General features: G+C 36.0%; 1 protein-coding gene across 6 annotated transcripts in view; it reads left to right on the forward strand.

The window, feature by feature from the left end:
- The window catches only part of CFAP47 (cilia and flagella associated protein 47), a 492,283-nt gene that overhangs the window by 352,148 nt on the left and 118,064 nt on the right, over window positions 1-22,071 (forward strand). For 5 of the 6 annotated variants that reach the window (XM_041740236.1, XM_041740239.1, XM_041740237.1 and 2 more), the window contains 3 exons: window positions 12,316-12,491; window positions 13,109-13,216; window positions 20,473-20,581. In XM_041740236.1, the coding sequence (XP_041596170.1) occupies window positions 12,316-12,491; window positions 13,109-13,216; window positions 20,473-20,581 (393 nt within the window). Of the gene's footprint in view, window positions 1-12,315; window positions 12,492-13,108; window positions 13,217-20,472; window positions 20,582-20,912; window positions 21,020-22,071 lie in introns of those variants that run through there. The other variant, XM_041740241.1, reaches the window with a different exon arrangement.

Here is a 22,071-nt window from a genome sequence, read left to right on the forward strand (position 1 = left end):
CCGGATGTGGGACTCGATCCCGGGACCCCAGGATCACGCCCTGGGCCAAAGGCTCATGCTCAACCACTGAGCCACTCAGGCGTCCCTAGAATCTTGAACTTTTGCTCCAACAAATAAAAAACTTTAAAAAGACAAAAATACTTTGTCTGTAAATCAATTACTTGCCCACTTGATTTCTGGGTAAATCTCCACTGAGACATAGAAAATGGGTGGTTAAACTACCGAGATGCACTCAAGTGTAGCTTGCAAAAGCATTCTCTTCTAAGTGGAAAATGATTTAATATGATGATGATAGGGTCATTTCACTCAATGAAAATGTCCCATTTCTGTGACCCTATTATCACTGGAGAAAAAAATATTTCTTAAATATTATGTTTAAATGACAAAACTTTATAAAACTACTTGCAGTGGAAAATGATCACTGGATTAACAGAAATCTCTTTGTCAGGACACAGGAGGGAAAACAAAACATTTTAAATGGGTCCAGGAGAAACTGGGACCATGAGGTGGCACCTCAAAAAAAGATAGACATTGAGTCCCTTATTAACTGTATGTTTAAAATAGATATAGAGGTGAGTATAGCTATGCAATCCAAAATAACAAAAAAGGATGTGATTCTAAAATACTAATAGACAAACAACTCCATATATTCTCACAAAATGGTATATAATGTGCCCCCCTTTTGGGAAGAGATGTTAACCTTTCAAGCAAAACTGATAGAACTTAAGATTTTTTAACTCTCAACTTTGAATGGTAAAGATTATCACACAAACTGAGAAACATACACCATCAGGGTACTTTATGTGGATAAGTAAGACTGAGCAAAAAGAAAACAGTTTCTTTTAATGTACTTCAAATATGTTTTCATTTTTAAATTTAATATATGCATATACAGTTTCAGGAGCACATTGTTTTCATAAATAATTTTCAAATAATAGCCCTTGTCCATTTTCCATAAAAGACTTGCCCCTCCCTATGTAATACATTTCATTATTATTGTGTTTAAAAATATATAATCAAGTGGGGTGCCATTGTGGTGCATTCAATTTTGCATCCAACTCTTGCTTTCAGCTCAGGTCATGATCTCAGGGTCCTCAGGTCCACATTGGGCTCCACACTCAGCACAGAGTCTGCTTGAGATTCTCTCTCTCCCTCTGCCTTTGCTCCTCCTGCTCATGCTGTCTCTCTCTCTCTCTCTCTCTCTCTCTCTCTCTCTCTCTCTAAAGCAAATAAATTATTTTTAACAAGAAATTCAACCAAGTATATCTGAAGATCTAATTGGCTTTATTCAACAATTCTGGAATTCGGAGCATCCCATCTAGGCAGTAGAGGGGAATTCTAAGGAGTTGTACAAAAGGGAAGGTTATTATAGATGGAAGGTAGGGCAAGAAATGTATTAGCAAAAGAAAAAGATTGTTTCAGCCAAGGTAGCTCTTTTCCTTAAGGGAAAAGAGTGAGGGATTTTATCATGCAGATTAGCTCATCTTCCTTTAAGGGATGGAGAGTATGTATGACAGATTCATTGACACCCATCAAAAAATTCCTAACTGACCAGTTAAGACTACATTTCTGGGGGAGTTGAAACTGCAATTAGATTATGTATTAAGCCTCTGCTTTGGAGACTTGGCCTAGGTGACACCATTTGGAACCTACGGTTCCTTTTAATTTTGTTTGGCTTGGTTTGATTTTTTTAAGTTTATTATTTTTTTTAATAATCTCCCCCCCCCCATGTGGGGAGCTCAAATCCACAACCCCGAGATCAAGAGTTGCATGCTCTTCCAACTGAACCAGCCAGGCCCCCCTGTTTCTGTTTTTGTTTTTGTTTTTTTAAAACACATGTAATTCTCATTCAGTTTGTGTTGATTTCCCGTTATTTTTTACTTTAAAACTTTCTGATTTCGGTACCACAGTGTGATACCTATAACTCATCCTGTTTGCATATGTTCTTCTGGTTATTACCAATTTCAATATTGCTTTTATTTTTCATTATGAATAGTTAGTTATTTCATAAAAATATTTAATAATTTACTTCCAAGATCTACATAAATGAAAATGCAATTCCTGAGCCTCCGTTCCATTTAGTAGTTTTACATTGCAATGCAGGAGCAGAATTTAGTGCATGAATTGTCAGATTGCTTTGTTTGTCACTACTGGTAGGTGTGCTGTACTAAGCGATTACTTTCAGCTAAGGTTGGTGGCAAAGGGGAATCTTCTTTGACTACCTCAGTCCAGTTAGGCTACTAATGACAGTGATGTTGCCAAATTTTTACATTTTCCCACCTCTCTAATAGTAACTGCCTAAGGTGAAAACATATGCACTCTTTAACTCTCAGACAAGATGATTTAGTTGGTGGAGATGCTATGGATTCTTATTCATGAGAGACACAGAGAGGGAGAGGTAGAGACACAGGCAGAAGAAGAAGCAGGCTCCATGCTGGGAACCCGACATGGGACTCATCCTGGGTCTCCAGGATCACACGCTGGGCTGAAGGCAGTGCTAAACTGCTGAGCCACTCAGGCTGCCCTATGGATTCTTTTAAATAATCCCATCACATAAATCTTTGTGCACTTCTTGAAGAAGTTTTCCAAATACTTTCAAAAGTATGCTAAAATTATTGTCCTTACCTATATACTCTTTCCTAATATTTTTTTACTGCATTTGCTGTTTTGTCAAACTTTTGAGAAATATTTTATTTAAACCTTAGATCATCAGATGTAGCAATGGAGTTTTCAAGATACTAAGCCAGCTGGTTTTCCATCTGTATCTCAGCTTTTGCTATGTTCAACCCAACTTTCACATCTTCCTTAGAAATGAATGGTCAGAATCTCTCTAAAATAGGGTTCGTGTAAGAAATATTTATACCCTCGAGGCACATAAATTTGGTTACTTCTTAGAGTAGGTTCCAAAAATCAGATTATATTCACAGTAAACAATAATTGGTTGTTAGCAGTCCATTATCTCTTGGTGTAAATTATTTAGTATTCTCTTGGAAATTTTAGCATGATATCTGCTATTCCATCTTGTTTAACCTTAAAAAATTTCTTGTATGTCATATAGTTTGGCTATGTGAGGATGATGAGACCAATCCACTATCTTCCTACTGACAATAATTTCAATGTACAGCAGTGTTATAAATGTATTCTGAAAACAAAACCTTAGTGTGTGAATAAAACCTATGCTTTAAGCTTTAGATCAGTCATAGCCTTTATAATATCTGTTCTGTTGTCAGTGACAATTGAATGACTAATTTATTCATCTTATAATCAACTTTTAGTTAAATTCACTGTATTGTTAATGGTGAAACTCAGAAGTCTTTCTACAAGTTAGTAAGAGAAGAGTGTCAGGGAGGAAAACATTTATTATACCTTTGAAGGTTTTTTGGTTGGTCTAAGAATTAAATTGACATGAGACAAATTAACAGGAGAAGATCAAACAGAAGTTTAATAACATGTATACATCCTTCCTGTGTACGTGGGAGAGACCCTAGACACTGAATAACTCTCCAAAATGGCCAAAGCCTTCATCTTAAGTCCCATCTTCAGCTAAAGACACAGTAAAATGTTGGGAGTGGGGAGTCAGTTTTATGGGACGTGAATAGGAAAAGCATAGTAAATAAGAGGAATATTGTTATACAGATTTAAGTTTTGCCTTTTCCATTGATTAAGAGTCTCTAGAGATTCAGAGTCATCCCTCACCGCTTCCTAGTGCAGTGTGGGAGACACTCTTACAAATGCAGATTTTCCGTATAAATGTAAATGTCTCTTACAATAGGGTAACTCCTACTTGGTTTTCCGAGGAGCTTCTAGTTTGTTGTTTCTTAAAAATAACCAGTTTAAAATAATCAATATGCCAAAGAGGCATATCTTGGGATGGCAAAATTTTCTCCCCTTAGCAGCATAGTTAAAAACACTACTAATGCCCTTGGCGTCAAATGTAAAAACGTTCATACAAAACAACATTTGTGAGTTGCCAACCATTTTCAACTAATTTTTAGTTTAAAATTTTACCCTTAGGGGGCACCAGGGTTGCTCAGCAGTTGAGCGCCTACCTTCAGGTCGTGATCCTGGGGTCCCAGGATCAAGTACCACATCCAGCTCCCTATGGGGAGCCTGCTTCTCCCTCTGCCTATGTCTCTGCCTCTCTCTCTCTCTCTGTCTCTCTCATGTATAAATAAATAAAATCTGAAAAAAATATTTTACCCTTCATAATAAAAATGTATATATTTAGATTTACTCATTTTGCTATGTTTTTCTTCTTTTCTTTGTGTTTTTATATTCTTTATTTTTTCTAGGTGAAAGATCATATATGATTGGTGTTGTACATGATATTGAAATTTTTCTTCCTCATGAAACGTTGATGTAAAAAAATTAAAAATCTGCTTTGAATTTATCTTGAGAAGATAAAATGTAGACCCTATGTGTACATGTACATGTATGTATCTACATATACAGTCCTGAGCATGCCATGAAGGCACACACACGAGTTGTGCCTTTCCACAATGTCAGCTTTAATCAGTCATAAAGCAAAGTTAATCATAATTATAAAGCAGGTTCAGGATTCCAAACTCAATGATATTTCACCATGTGATGAAACTTGGCTTCTCACATGGCACACAGAACAGAACATAAGACAAGCCACACAACAAACGAGATAACAGAAGGGAATAGGAAGTTAATGAACCAACCGCAAAGTCAGTCTGTGGATGCGCAGTTGAGGTAAGGTCTGGTCTGAGTCAGCTCTCAGCACTAACTGCCTACTGTGTTCAAGCAGTGAAGGATCTCAGTTCTGTTCAGAGATCAATCAGGCAGGGCCTTCAACAGCAGCTGCCTTTTTCAAGTGGTCAGACATAGAGAAGTCATGTCTGAAGAGTCTGAGAGTTTGCTGCAAAAATCCTCCCCTTTTTAAAGGGATTTCATCAGTCTTGGGCCCCTGCAGACCTGCCCTGCTTCTGCTTGTTCTCATTTCTGGGGTGTCAGCCAGCTAATGCTGGTCCTGGTGGTATCTTGTAGCTGCAGTACCTTTAACTGCTTGTGTCACTGCTTGACACAGGCTCCTTCTTGACAGGAGAGATCCATTTTGCTCTGTATGTGTACACATATGTATGTGTATAGAGAGAAAGCAGAGGGAGAAGGAGAGAGACCCTGTCTTAAAATTTAAGCTAGAGGCTACTTCCTAGGGAGCATTCCCTGCAATCAATTATATTTCTATTTGTCGCTGCTTTTAATAGTTCCTGCACCCCCACCCCTGCCCCCAAGGTTATGATAAATGTCTGAATACATGTGAACGAGCCTATACACTCTACAGGAGTTTCTGACTTTTTCCACAGCTCCTCAGTGCTTGTCAAGTACATCCTCACTCCCACATCATCCCCCAGTCTGGCACTGGCAGCCCTTCTTGATTGCACCTCTGCGTTCTGTATGTCCACGTTGGATGTAGAGGTGTGAAGCATCACTTCCTTAGGTATAGGGACATGCAGGTGGCAGTAGCAGAAGAATGACAAGGGTGTTTCTAGTTTATGGCTATCTGCCTGTTTCCTCTGAGTTCTGAACTGCTGGCACTGACTTTTCAATTTTGGAAAATTACTGAAACAGGCTATAGTTATCACTTCCTCTGAATTACATGGTACATTTTTAAATACCCTTTAATATAGTTTGTTTATTGACTTGGTGATGTTTTTAAATAGAATAAAATTAAAATTGAAAATTTCCTTAATATAAGTTGTGCCTAACTTAAATTAATATTGTATGTTTGGACCTCAGAAATAATCACTTTAATTTTTTTTAAATTAAATAGGCTCCATGCCCACATGGGGTTTGAACTCACAATCCTGAGATCAAGAGTTGCATGCTCTACCATCTGAACCAGCCAGCCACCTCAGAAATAGTCCATTTTAAATGAACTCATAATTATCTCCTGGGAGAGGATATGGTGGGAAATACTTCCTGCTGGTGCATATTGAATTGTCATTGACTCCATTAGGCTTTAATGGGCAAAAATCATAATGTTGATTTACTCTGACCCAGTTAGAGTCGGAAGTGATGAGGTTTTCAGTGCAAAAGTCAGTGAATTGAGTTTTCCCTGTTCGGAGAAGGTGTGAACTGGCAACCAAATGATAAAATTAACCCACTGTCTTTCTCACAGCTGTCCTTACCCATAATTTTCATGAAAGGAGGTGGCCTAGGTTAACTTAAGATTTTTAAACTCCTTCTGAGTAAGATTTTATCAATGGAAGCTGTATTATTCAGTTTGAAGTATCTAGAATATCAGACACATTAACCATTAGATTTATATACAAACACTAAGGTCTCTTATAAATTGCACATTTATTTAATGAATATTTATTGTGTCTGGTATCCCTCACACTGTTCTAGGTGCTGAGGAACGGTGATGAATATTACAAACAAGGCCCCTATTTGCATGGAGCTAACATTCTAGTTGAGTCAGACAGAAAACAAAAATAACCTTGGAATAACATATTTCATGGGAAGGTTTTCTGTTGTCTTACATTTTCAAGTGAAGACACAACCTGAGAACCATAGATAATTCTGTCTCCATGTTATGAAAGGTGCTGCTCTGCCATTTATTAAGGTGTCACTAAATGTTCTAGTTATGATGTTTTTAGTTGACATGACAAAGTCCAAAATTTCAATGGCCTAACACAATAGCTGCATATAGATGGAAAAAGAAAAAGGAAACAAAAAAGAATTTCCACTGGTTTCTGAATCATCTTGTCACAGAGGCAGCACACTTCACTTCCACTCACCTACTAGAGAGAACTAATCACATGGCTATGCCTGGGTGCAAGAGAGTTTGGGAAATGTAACCTCTGGTTGGGCAGCTCCTGCCCAATGATGTCTTCATATCATGAAGGAGAGCACAGAATTTTGCTGGAGGGATGATATTTCTGCCATGCCAAGACAGATAAGAACCCTTTAGCCTATCACCCTTGTCCAGCCTCTGTATGCATTGGCCAGAACAAAGAGAGGGGGAGTGGCTTCTTTAAAGAATGGAAACTGATAGTTTAATGCCCATTGGATTTTGGTGAGTTCTCGCTAAAAGTCTGGACCATGGAATGGAGGGAAAATGGCTAGAGTGACAGCAACTGCACTTTTATTTATTTTATTTTTTTAAAGATTTTATTTATTTATTCATGAGAGAGAGAGAGGCAGAGGGAGAAGCAGGCTCCGTGCAGGGATCCCGACGTGGGACCCCATCCTGGGACTCTAGGATCAGGCCCTGGGCCGAAGGCAGGCACTAAACTGCTGAGCCACCCAGGGATCCCCAGCAGCTGCACTTTTAATGGCACATAACAAAACCTTGTAGATCAAAGTGGATTCTCCTCAGTGTCTGGGGACTGGGTTGGGCTATTTTAAAAGGATCTGCTCAAGATACATTTGGCTAGAGTAAGAAGAACCCAAAAGAAAAAGTCTACATGGGGTAATGCTAGGAAGAGGAGAAAGAGAAGGACCTAGAAAGTCAACTGGAAAAGATCAGTCAGTATCAATTAAGTAAATGGTCTTTGTTCTTTTACTTCTTGCACCATATTCATCCTGTAACCTGTAGGAGCCATATTAACACAGTGACTGCAGGAGAGGTAGTTAGAGCAGGAGCTTGAAAAGAGCAGGTCATGTCTACTTTCTTCCTCACAAACAGTCTGAAAAATTACTACATGTCCTGAGGGTAAGAAGGGAGTGCCAGGAGGAAAGATCACCAAAAATATTCATTGGATTTCAAATGAAAGTGTTGATTGTTATTGTACCTCTTTCGAGATCTGATAACGAGACTCCTCTAGCATTAGGAACTACCCTGAGAAAACAAGGAGATGGAGAAAGGGAGATCCTGCCAGATTGGAAGATCAGTAGTGGAAGAGAAACCATTTTCAGATGGTACTCTACCAAGTTAGTCCATCCAGTTTATCTGTTACCATGATAATAAATGCCTAATCTAAATTTAGTGATGATTGTACCAACAAAAATAGTCCAGAGTTTCATTGACTGTGGCGTGATGACTGGAGAAATGTACCCAGGAGCAACTAACAGATGTTCAGAACAAAACGAGCTTGGTGGGAAGGGAGGTAATAGGTAAGAGCCCAGGCACTCCAGGAACAGAAAAGATGCTTGTGAGGCTGGAGCTTGGACAGAAATAGCAGTGGGGAGGAAGTACTTTGAATCAGAGGAGCTGGCAGGGCCAAGTCTTTCAGGACCTCAGAAAGTGAGATAAGATATTTTATTCCATGTGCAATTAGAAGCTACTAGAGAGTGGAAAGATGGGAATGACCTGATCTAAAATTTCTGTCTTTAAATTTCTTTAAAATGTTTCTCCTATTTTAAGAAAATAAGAAACATATAAGTTATATTTAGATACTGAATATTTTTAAAGATTTTATTTATTTACTTATTCTTTTATTTGTTTATTTATGAGAAAGAGAGAGAGAGAGCACAAGCATGAGTGAGCAGAAAGGGAGAGAGACGAGTAGACTCCTCGTTGAGCAGGGAGCCCCATGTGGGGTCTGATCCAGGACCTGGAGATCATGACAGCCAAAGTCAGACATTTAACTAACTGAGCCACCCAGGCGCCTCTGAAAATATTTTATATTTGTTTTAAAATGAATATAGAGGGGCGCCTGGGTGGCTCAGTCAATTAAGCATTTGACTCCTGATTTCAGCTCAGCCCGTGATCTAAGGGTTGTGAGACCAAGCCCTGGGAGTGGAGCCTGCTTAAGATTCTCTCTCTGACCCTCCCCAACCACTCTTTCCCTCTCTCTTTCAAATAAATAAATAATTTGTTTAAAAAAAAATAGATGTAAGTATTCAAACTTCCTCTGAAAAGTCTATAATTTGCAAAATTCAATACATCTGTTTGTACACATTTTAAACATATTCCAATCTTAGCTGCATGTTTGAATTTTTTCGGCATTCTGATTTTCAACATTTTATGAACATCTTCATGCTTTAAAATCTTTATATTCCATGGGATTAAATATACATAATTTATTCCTTTTACAAAAGGATTATGAAAAATGGAAGCAATTTCTTTCAACAGTCATTATGTTAGCTAAAATATTCCTTCAGTATAATCCAGAGAAAAATACTGGACACCTTATAAAAGAATACTGTGCATTGCACCCAAAGGAGGCCATGTAAAGAAAAAAGACAATTTTTGAAGTCACTGTGTATAATCACTGTTTCACTTGAATTTCCAAAACCAAAATCAGTCCAAATAGATGTACATTTGATTCTAAAAAACCTTATAAAATCACCCATCAAAGTGGAAGAATATACCATTGGCAAGACACACACACCAAATATTTCACACCTTTTATATGGAGAAAATAGTCACAGAAATTCAGCAGGCTTTATACTTCTTATTGAGTGAGAGTTATTTGTCATAAAATGGAATGGGGGGTACAGAATGCCTTAGACAACAAGACTATTGGCCATCTTTGCAGATGACTTCTTTATACATTCTGCTTCATGTGTTGAAAATAGTTCTGTATTTTTGGAGAATATAGCTAACACAAAGGAGGTATTTTAAGAATAAACTTACAAATTTGGATCATCTCATCAAATCATGAATGACAAAAATCTCTTCTCTTATTGAATACATGAAATATTTAAAGAAATATCTAATTTTTATGGCCTTAAGAAATATAGTTAGAAAATTAATCTTGTCTAAATTAATTTTGACAGTATTTTGGCAGACGTATATTTAAAAGAGATTATTCATACAATACTATATTTTAAAGGTGTAATTTAGGAGTTTTTAATCTATTTAAACTTGAAAAAATATTCAAATTATTTTTTAAATATTCAAATTATAATGAAAGTTAGAAATTGTTTTTTATAATATTGTAACTAAAATTGACATATATTTTACCAGACTAGAAATACCACACTCTTAATTAATTGGGAATTTAAAGCTTTTTACTGTAATGAATCATTCATTTCTATTGAGTCTATTGCTGGTTTTGAGACCCCAGAGAATTTGATTGCAGGCTTTCCTTAGAGATTGCAGTACTGCTTAGTGCAAGTAGTTGGAAGCAATTAACGATTGCTCTCTGGAAGGCTGCTCAATTTTGAGGGAGTGTCCAGACATACTGGGTAAGAGTGAAGTGATCAAGTAGTGATATTTGCCACGGATGTGTCAAACAGGAGCTGTTACACAAGTGCCCCAGAGCTGCCATCCCCATTTTCATCTCTTAAGATTCGGCCAACCGTAGAATGTCCTAACACATTTGTAACACTAGGGCATGCTTCTGTTAAATTACTTGTAGTTCACAGAGATAGCAGTAGATTGAAAGTGGTTTTGTTTTACCTTTTGTTCAAAGTCTATATGTGATAAGACATAAAGCAATTCAATATTCCAGTACTTCATTCCTCTTTAGACCAAAGTTTTTCTAAGTATAGGTTTCAAAAACGTGAGTGGGTCAAAACGAGCGTTATTTTTTTTTTAAGAAATAGAATAGAATAAAAGAGAATAGAAAGTATCAGAGAATGTCACATGTGAGAAGAGTAGGAATTGTTTTGCGAATCTTTTTTTTCCAGTGTGTATGTGAGCCAGGTCATGATGTAAAATGAATTACTCTAGGTTGTGATGAAAACATTTTGAAAATCACTGGTTCAGATCCTAGTATTTTTTTTACTTCTGTGAAGAATAAGCCACAGCATTGTTTTAAACTGACACTGACCTTCTCTGAGAAATATCCAAGTAATATAGACTAGGACAAATGTCTAGTCCAAAGATATCTCATTTTGGTTTTCTGTCTAAAGACCTGGGCAAAGTTTCTAGACCAATATATAGTTGTTGGTATTTGTTATCCTGGCATATGGTTTAGTTGTTGATCTGCTAGACCCTTAGAAACTTCCTAGGAGGCTAAATTCTCTAACAGTCTCATGAAATACTTCAGATTGCCTAGGAAGTGATAAATTCTGTGACATAATGTAATTATTGGGTTTTTTTCATTTTATATTTTTATTTTCCTTCTTTATAATCATGAGCATTGGTTATTTTACTATAGCAATTTAAATGCCCATGTATTTTAGAAATCCATGATTCTAGTATCTCCTGAAACTATTGTAGATGGCTATTTTCCAATGCATTTATAATTAAATCTGACTTATAACATATGATATCCCAGTTTAATTGTAAATTTGTATATATTCTTGATTTTCATCTTTCCTTACCAGATGTTGTTCACCACACTCAATGCTGTTTCCATTCCCCTAAAATGTAACATTTATCCACTCAATTATTTATATATCTGTAATCAAGCAAACATTCATTCCGTGGGTGAAGCTGTATCTTGAAGATATGTATTGTGAATAACTTTCTTCATCACCGCCTGTCCCTACCAGCTCAGTATCAAGGTTGTTTTTGTCATTCCTCTAATGTGTTAAGTTTCAAAATACCTCCAAGTCCTAAAGTACATTCATTACCAAGCTTTGAAATATGATTGAAATGTCCAATATTTTCTATTTTGTTAGGTTAAGGCATTACAGACAACTCATCTTTGTTCAAGATTGAGATATGTCCTATCAATCACCTTCAACACTTTTGTTTTAACTAATGACTTTTACTCTAGTGGAGATCATGACTGTAATGGGATGAAACATAAGCCATTAGCCAGAATAGGTCAGAATGGGGATCAAGAAATGTCTTGGAACTTGAAGAGTGTCTTCCAGGGCTGAGTGGATGTACCTAGGGAGGCAGGACAGGAGAAACCAGTATGGAAAGAAGGAATCTAAACAAGAAGGTAGTTGAATTATCAACATAATTTGTCTTCTTAGTTCAGATTTTCCCATTTGTTGCTCATGTACAGAGATACTTGAAGTATGTCCTCTGCATCGGCAGAACTTTTTAGAAATATGTATTTTCAGGCCCCATCTCAGAGCTACTGAATCACAATCTTTGGGGCAGGGGGCCAGTAATCTATGTTTTAGCAACCTCTGCAAATGATTCCTATGCCATGCTAAAGTTTGAGTACCACAGCTAGAGAAAACATTGATAAATGGCAATAGTACTGAAGGAAACTATATTTCAAATGTAATTTTACACTTTCCTTACCATTTAGCTAGATGAATGTCTTGGAGTATTTGTTGTTGAAAAAAAATAACATTATCATTTACCAAGATTAGTCAAGGAAAACATGTAAGAGATTAAAAGTGAGTGAGATATATTCAATAGCGGATCAAGGAGAAAAATAAAACAAATGGCCTTATGTTGCATAAAAGTTTTCTTTGCATTTCCTTTAAAGAACAATGATTCACTCTATGCTGACACTAAGAGCTGATTATATATTTGTTCTGTAATTCTAGGAGACCATTTGCATTGAAATACCTCTCTCGAATTCCAAAGAGACAATGATTCACTTAGATGTGCAATTATCCAATGCTGCCCTTAATGGACTCAAGCAATTTATACTGTATCCGCTAGAATGTATCAGCTATGTGGTACGGTATACTCCAGCAACTACAGGCTGTAGAGATGAAAGGTATGGTTTTAGTGTGGCATTATATTTTATTGTTGATACTTTGAAATAAAGCCTTCAAAATTATTTTAAGTGACTTGTTCAAGTCTACTTAAATAAAAGATGACAGAGCTGAGATACTAGCCCGGCTGTACTTTCATTTGTTTATTTTTTCCAGTTACACTTTTAGACTGTCACAGGTTCTGTCTCTATTTCCCCCAAAGGCAAGCACATGCTGATAATAAAGCTCTCCAGAGTTGCCTGTCACTTGATAGCCTTCACATGAAAATATACATGTGTCTAATTCAACAAATTGAGTTGGATTTAATCACAGAAAGCAGGAATTTTCTTGTTCTTGCTCCTGCAATACATTTGAATTCATTAACGTTTAAATATTTTTCATTCATTCAACAAGCATTTATTAAACAGATATTAAAGATGACAGTTTTTCTGAATAATGAAGTGATCTTCTCACCAAAAATGAAAAAATTTTAAATATATCTCCAGTAAGAATAGAATGGATCACAGAGCAGTTTTCAAATATTGCATTTGAAACTACCTATTTAGGATTTTTTTTTTCTGCCAACTTTATTACACAAACTAAAACCACTGACAGGATTTTGTATATTTCTCTCCACCAGCGTTATTTTCCAGCCTGATATGGCTCTAGAGTTCTGGTATTTACTGAGATTAACTACTGAATTACCAAAACCAACCACAATACCAGAAATACAATGTGACATTGGAAAGTAAGTATGGATAAAGTTATTTTGTGAAAGGAAAAAACGTTATCTAAAAGAATATTGTTATAATCCCTTTAATCTTTCTTGGGAAGACATAAATATATTTTGAGCAATTAATTTTCTTTTCCAGGGAAGTTTTGACATTTAAACTACCCCATGGAAAACTTATGTGAAAGGAAAGCAAATTAGGACTTAGTAAGGAGAGGCTTTTCTTCAAAATGATTGTTAACAAGGGAGAGAAAGGGACTATTTGAAATAGGTGGAGAACGCTGATCTCAGCAATCTGCAAGCGTCTCAAAATCAAACAGAAGTTAAAGGTGGGACAAGAAGAGATAAGCAGACTGTTTGGAGAGAAAGCCAGACAAGGAAAGGAAAATGACTGGTGGGCACTGATGGGGAAAGCCTTGCCCTATGCTAAGCCGATTCCCAGAGGAAGCCAAAGGAAGGAGGCCTGTTATGCTTTGTGCTTGCTTAGGCTTGGGGACAAGCAGAGCTCAAGGGCCCATAGGAAACATAGGAAACTGACTAAAGTTTGGTCAAGGCAAAGCAGGGGGTCAGCAATGGACAGTGGAGAATACTTGGTCATTTGGCTAATACCATGTGCCCTGGAGTTATGGCCATTTATATTTGCATCATTGAGCTCTTATTACATGTCTGGTACCAGATTTGATGCTGATACATAGTGGTACTGAGTCACAATTCCCACTTTTATCTTTATTCTCGAGGCTCCATCTCAAGACCCTGAGACCATGACCTAAGCTGAAACCAAGAGTTGTACGCTAAACCAACTGAATCACCCAGGCGTCCCCACAATCCCTACTTCTAAAGAGCACGTGCACCAGTGGGCAAATCAGTACCTCTTTGTTAATCTCTCTCCCTTAGCTCTCCAGAAGAATGTTGAATTCTCCCAGGGCCAGATCTGTAGCCAAATAAATCTGTAGCAAGTAATTTATTAAGGAAGTGGTCCCATTAAGAACAATCAGTAAGAGATAGGGGAAGCAGGATGAGAAAAGGGAAGAAACCAAGCAAGGATGTGATTGCAGGGACAGCCCCAGACTACCTGATCCTGCAGAGAGCTCTAGCATAAATCACATCTCAGAGTTTGCCCTGTCTTGGTGCAATGATGCTCAGCTTTTGAATTCTCACATTGGTCACTATAAGCTTCCTTGGGAAGAGGTATAAACTTCTACTGTTTGTACAGTTGAGGAGGCAGCAGGACTCAAGGGTGACCATCTGAAAGTCTCAGATGGAAGATGAACAGCAAGCATGTAGACGTTGGGGTCTGATGGTAGAGAACTGGTAAATATCTTCTAGGGGAACTGGGAAGGGTGCTAGCAGTGTCTGCTTTACCTTATTAACAAACTTATTTCTAGTTTTATATTTTTTCTTGTTTTAAAAATTCATTAATGTATGAAAATTATGTATATATAAAATTATTAACAAATGTGATACACTTATGTGAACATACTTAGCACAACCGGTTTTATAATGATGGTTTGTTTTCACTCCACTAGAAGGTGCTTTTCTCTTTCTTTTTAAGTTCTTGTTACTTTTGGTCAGGTTGTTCTAAAGCATAATTTCTTTTTATCTAAGTCATACTGTATATAATTAAAAGTTGCATAATATTAATAGATGTTTCATAGTAACTACATTTTTAACCAGTTGTATTCTGGATCCTTATCCTCTTTGGAAGTTTGCACAGCCATTAATTGTATCCAGTGTCTTTAAAATTTTTAAGAAATTGGTGTGGCTCTATTTTCATACATTTTTCTAGGTAGTTGGGGTCTCTTTCAATATGGAAACACATGACTTTCAGTTTCTGGAAGTCTCAAAATATGCTCTCTCTCTGTTTTCTCTCTTCCTACAACATCCATGTTTTAGTTTTAGAATGTGGGGGCTATTTTAATTTTCTTATTCTTTGGCCTTTATTACCAACATTTGTGCTTTTGCATTCAGATACATTTACCTGAATTTATTTTCCATGCTTTCTGTTGAATTTTCATGTCTGCTATCAATGTCCAAGACCATTTTTGTTGTTGTTGTTTGGGTGTTTCTTTTACATGTTTTTGTTTTTGTTTTTAAATCATAACAATCTGTTCTTATCCCATGTTGATAATATTTTTACTGATATGCTTAAGATATCATTTCATTTTAAATGGTCATGGTCTTTGTCTTTAATCATAAATTTTGTTCTTCTGGGACTCCTGGGTGGCTCAGTGGTTGAGCATTTGCCTTCGACTTAGGTGGTGATCCTGGGGTCCTGAGATCAAGTCCTGCATCAGGCTCCCCATGAGGACCCTGCTGCTCCCTCTGCCTATGTCTCTGCCTCTCTCTGTGTCTCCCACGAAAAAATAAATAAAATCTTAAAAATAAATAAATAAATTTTGTTCTCCTTTTTTCCCCATTCAAAACTCTCCTGATACTTGTTTTGCTCATATTTAAAGATTTATTTATTTAATATATATAGAGAGAGTGAGTATGAGGGGACATGAAGGAGGGGCAGAGGGAGAGAGAAACTCAAGAAGACTCCCTGCTGAGTATGGAACCCAATGTGGGGCTTGGTCTCATGCCCCTGAGATTGTGACCAGAGCCAAAATCAAGAGCCACCCAGACACCCCTCCCTCATATTTAAATGGGAGGCTCTAAAATGATAGTCAGGACTTACCGACCCATTCATGTACCATTCTTCATTTTTTTTTCATTACTGCAAAAAAATTCCTTTTTTTAATTGATGGGCTTGGGTTTTTTTTCCCCAGTTTGTTATATAATGAAACATGTTGTTTATAACATTGTACATGCTTTTGTTGCACATTTAATGCTTGTTTTTATTGGGTACAAACATAAGAATGCAATCACTTTAATTTAGTGGATAACAACAAAGAGTTCAAAATAGGTTGTACTTATGTACATTCCACTGGCCATATATGAATTGCAGCTGCTTCACAACCTCAAGAACATGGTATTTTAAGACTAACTCTAACCATTGTGATGTGTGTAAAGTAGTACATCAATGTACTTTTATTTTTAAGATGTTTTAAAATATTTATTTATTTATCTATTTATTTATTTATTTATGAGAGAGAGAGAGAGAGAGAGAATAGGGGAGGGGCAGAGGGAGACCAAGAGAGAGAATCTCAGCAGACTCTACATTGAGCCCAGAACCCGAGCCCAGAGCTTGATCTCACAACCCTGAGACTGTGACCTGAACTTAAATCAAGAGTCAGACACCTAACTGACTGAGCCACCCAGGCACACCTTCAGATTTTGTTTTTGAGTAATCTCTACACTCCTCTCTGTATGACTATCATAAATTAAAAAAAAAAAAAATAAAAAAAAAAATAAAGGGATCCCTGGGTGGCGCAGCGGTTTGGCGCCTGCCTTTGGCCCAGGGCGCGATCCTGGAGACCCGGGATCGAGTCCCACATCAGGCTCCCGGTGCATGGAGCCTGCTTCTCCCTCTGCCTGTGTCTCTGCCCCTCTCTCTCTCTCTGTATGACTATCATAAATTAAAAAAAAAAAAAAAAAAAAAAAAAAAAAAAAAATCTCTACACTCAACATGGGGTTCAAACTCAGAATCCTGAGATCAAGAGTTGCACACTTCTCTGACTGAACCAGCCAGGGGCACCCACATCAGTGTACTTTTAATTTACATTTCCCTCATGACTAATGAGGTTGAGCACCTGCCATGTGTTTATCATCCATTTTGATATAGGCTTTTTTGAAGTTCTTGTTCATGTCCCTTGACCATTTTACTATTAGTTTGTCTATATTTTCCTTTATATCTTGTAGTTCTTTGTATATATTAGATACAAACCTTTATGGGTTATATATTTTGCAAATGCCTTATCTTATGAATTACCTTTTCAGTCTCTTAATAGAGTCTTTTAATGACATTAAATTCTTAAGAATTAAATTCTTAATTTAATGTAGTTTATCAACTTTTTTGTTTTCTCCAGTTCCTCCATACACCAACATCATTAAGAACTTCTTTTCATTTCTCAAAAAATATACTGTCTATACATCTCATATTTAGGTCCACAGTGTTCCTGGAATTGGTATCTGTATGTGATGTGAGAGAAACATCAGTTAGGAGGTCCTTACGCTAACTCAGGACCAAGATGATAGCAGCTTGGACCAGAGGATTGCCAGTCAGTGTGGAGAGAAGTGTTCAGTTATGGTTTATTTTTGAAAGGAGAGCTAATGAGTTTTGTTGACTGCTAATATTTAAGGCATAAGGAAAACAGCAGGGCATGGATGACACTGAAGTTTTTTACCTGAACACTTGGAACTCAAGATATGACATTAACTGAGAGAGAGAAGACTAAGAAAAGCTGGTTTGAGGGTAGGGATCAAGAGCTCAGCTTGGGACTTGTAAATTTGAAGTTTCTATTAAACATTTGAATGATGTGTAGGAAATTCGAGACAAAGCCTGGAGAACAGTGGAAATATTCATGTTGGAGATACATTATTTAGTTGTTCCTAGGTTTATGTCAAGCGTAAGTGGAATAAATAGTAGGACTCTGCACTTTTGAATCAGACAGCCTTAATTATAATCTATGATTTGCCTTACAGATTGTTATTAATTAATTTCAGAATTATAATAGTCACTTACTAAATAATTTGCAAAATGAAATTAATTGAATTCAGTCACCCCAGGAACCTTTACATATTGGAGGCATTTTTTTGTTTTACCATTTTATGGTAACTGCGTTCTCACTGGGTCATGATATTTTCTCATAACAAGCATTTGACACTTTTTTTTTTTTCAATATTTTATTTATCTATTTAGAGAGAGAGCACAAGTGAGAGGAGGGTCAGAGAGAGAGGGAGATAGAATCTCAAGCAGACTCTCGACTCAGCACAGACCTGGATGTGGGGCTCAATCCCACAATCCTGAGATCATGACCTGAGCCAAAATCAAGAGTCAGATGCTTGACTCACTGAGCCACCCAGATACCTTGGCACCGGATTTTTTTTTTTTTTAGTGTCTTTTTATTTTGAAAGAGCTTAAGACTCATAAGAAATTGAAAAAGTAATAGAGTTCACACATACACTTCATCCTGGAAATGGTTTTTAAGGTGCTACCACTTGGTTCACATTAAAATTACCTTCTTGGTGCATCTGGGGGCCTCAGTTGGTTAAACATCTGACTCTTGATTTTGGGTCAAGTCATGATCTCAGAATCCTGGGATGAAGCCCCAGATGGGGCTCTGTGCTCTCAGGGAGTCTGCTTCAGGATACTTCTCTCTCTCTCTCTACCCCTCCTTCCACTTGTACACACTCTCTCTCTCTCTCTCTCTTTCTCTAAATAAATATATATATATTTTTTTAATTTCCTTCTTGTTTTTCATTGATTTGACAGGTAATATTATTTCATTTTCCTTTGTTACTCTATATTAACAAGTTTGAGACAGTCTTGATGAAAAAATATTTTATTGTGACTCTAGAAATAAGGAACCCAAGAAAAAAGTATAACAACATTTTAAACTCAAGAAATTTAATTTTGTCCCTAAGTAATAAATATGTGCATCAACAATCCTCAGGATACACATCTGTAAATACAAACTTCATTTCTCATTATTAGGAAAACTAGCAAAAAAAGAGAAGGTTTATTAGATTTGATTCAATTGAAAAACTTCTGGATGAACAATGAATCAAGTGCCTCTTTAGTTTATATATTTTGCTTCTTGGTCCACTGGCAATCACAGTCTACATACACCTCTTACTTTTTGTATCTTTGTCCATTTCAAATGTCATCAAGTTATACTAAACTTTGCAATGAAATTGATTTTAATTCCCATAGAACTTACACTATTTTTCACTTTTTTAGATTCCATATATAAATGAGATCACACAGTATTTGTCTTTCTTTGTCTGACTTATTTCCTTTAACATAATGTCCTCTAGGTTCATCCATATTGTTGCAAATGTCTGGATTTCCTTCTTTTTTGGGTTTGAGTAATATTCTATTGTATATTTCACATTTTATTTATCCATTCATCTGTGGAAGAATATTTAGATTATTTCCATATCTTGGCAATTGTGAATAATGCCGCAATTAACATGGGAGCACACTTATCTCTTCAAGATACTGATTTCATTTATTTTGGATATATATTCAATAGTGGAATTGTTGGATCGTATGGTAGTTTTATTTTTTTTAATTTTTTGCAGAACTCCTGTTGTTTGCCATAGTCACTGTACCAATTTACATTCCCATCACTGGTATACCAGTGTTCCATTTTCTGCATGTCCTTGCCAACACTTATTATTTTTTTAAATGACAGCCATCCTAACAGGTGTGAGTTGGTATCTCAGTGTGGTTTTGTTTTGCATTTCTGCAGAATGACAGTTTTCATGCTATACATCAAAAGGTGTTAGAAATGGTGGTTGAGTGAGAATTATGAACCCTCTTGATTATCCTTTGCTTTGAGCAAAAATACCAGCCACATTTTTTTCAGTATTTAGTCATCATTGATTTGGATCTTTTCAATGTAAAGAACAGAACTTTGTGAATTTATTACTCATTGTTATTATTTCTAGACTATGTTAACTTTTTTTGCCTAAATTTAACAGTTATAAAATAATGATGAGTAAATATTGCTCCTAAAACTGGGATATATTCCATTGCCCAGTGTAGAATAACATTTGGTCTCAGAAATAGAAAATCAAGGACAAATTTAGCAAAATCTCATTAGTTCATCCATGATTATTCTTATTTTGAAACTCATACAAGTCATTGTATTAGTTTCCTAGACCTGTCATAACAAATACCACACACTGGGTGGATTAAAACAACATAAATGTATTGTTTCACAGTCCTGGAGGCTAGAAATTTGAAGTCAAGTTTTCAGCAGGACCATATTCCCTCTGAAATCAATAAAGGAAAATCCTTCCTTTCGTCCTGTGGCTTCTAGTGCTTGCCAGCAATCCTTGGTATTTCTTAACTTAGAAGTGCATCATTCCAGTCTCCACCTCCATTACTATATGGCTATCTTCTCATGTGTCTTCACATCATTTTCTTATAAGGACCCCAGTCATAATGGATTAAGGGCCACCCTACTCCAGTAGGATCACATTTTAACTAATTACATCTGCAGTGACCCTATTTCCAAATAAGGTCACATTCTGAGGTATTGGGAGTTAGAACTTAAATATATCTTTTTTGGGTATGCAGGTCAACCCATAATAGTCATCAAGTTTATAAAATTATCACTGAACAAGTTTATGAACAAGTTTACTAACTTCATTTTTCCTTCCAGGTATGTCACTCAGATCATTCCTTTAGTTAATCCTACACACGAGACTTTAGAATTGCAAGCAACAAACACTAATCCTGAAAATTTTGTCTTGGATATGAACAAATCACTAGTAAGTATATTTGGAAAGCCAAGTAACCTACCACTACTAGAAGCATTTTCCAATACTGATTTTGGGACACTATTAAGTATCATTTGATTTATTAATAAGGTTTCAAATGCTTAAAATTTAAAAATAGAATTTATATACTATATATCTCCCTCCCACAATTTTAATTGATCAAAAAACCCAAATCATGTCCATCTAAATTTTTAGAATTCTATATGCTAGTGTCATACTCATTATCACTAAACTCTAAATAAACTAGTTGTGCTGTATTTCTGACCATTTTCGTAATCAGATTTGAATGTGATATTGACTCAGGAATCTTCTATGTTTTCAGGGTCCCAAGAGGCCAGTTCCTTCCAGCCCTTCATGAGTTCCCGCCCATCACCCGTTCCCTACTTCCAAACAATGAACAGCTCTGACCCTCTTTCCGTTCTCTACCCCATTTCTCATTCCTTGAACCCTAGCAGACACTAGAACCAGTCAGTGGGCCCCAATCACTTTTCTCCTCCTACAAGTAACTAAACAAGATCTGAAGGTTTAACATCAATATCTTTGTTTCCAAGCAAATGATACCAAATATGTACAGTGAATACCAAAACCATGTTTTTGGATAAGCTTCAAAATAATTGTGATAGATTATTTTCCTCATAGGATCTCACAGTAAATCATGAAGCCCTAGTAAATAGATATAGTATTTAAACAAAAGCTTTTATTATTTGCTGTTTAAAGATTGTTTAAGAAATCTACAATGTGATTTCATTTGTATCAGAATACCTATGATACTGGTTACCAATTAATAATAGCTTGATATGAAATTAGTTCTTAACTTCCATAATGTGTCAAATTAGATATCACTAAATATTATATAGCTAAAATTGTATATATGGTTTAATCTTAGAATAACTATACTAAAATGTGCACACATGCATCTTATTAACACTGTATTTTCCATAAATTAAGCAGAATATGGTGGTCAGGATATAGTTTACAAATAACTGAAATTCCTCATTAGAAAGTGGTGTTTTTATGTCCTTTATATCACCACTTTTACAGAAGAATATAAACTGTGGTCTAAGGGAAAACAAATGTAGTATATTGCAGGTGTCACTTTATATCACATAATGAAGAATATAGACTCTACTTCAACATTTTAACTGTGGTTTCTAATCCATCCATTGTTTTATACATTTACCACATATTTTTGAGCCCTGAATATGCACTTAACTAGAATATTGGGAAACAGCTCAAAAATAAATTTATAGATGAGAAAAATACTATTATAGAACAAATTAATGGTAATGGCACACATTAATGGTAATGATAATAAATAGAAAGATTATATATATATACACACACATACATATATAATTTTATTCTTGGTTTTGTTGCATAGAATTCGTGTTTATGCAAGTAAGGATTTTAAAATATTGATGATTACTCATAAATGCTACAATAAGTAAGCATAAACATTATCCAGGCAAATGATATAAAAA

This window comes from Vulpes lagopus, chromosome X (assembly GCF_018345385.1).
Source record: "Vulpes lagopus strain Blue_001 chromosome X, ASM1834538v1, whole genome shotgun sequence".
Classification (NCBI taxonomy): domain Eukaryota; kingdom Metazoa; phylum Chordata; class Mammalia; order Carnivora; family Canidae; genus Vulpes; species Vulpes lagopus.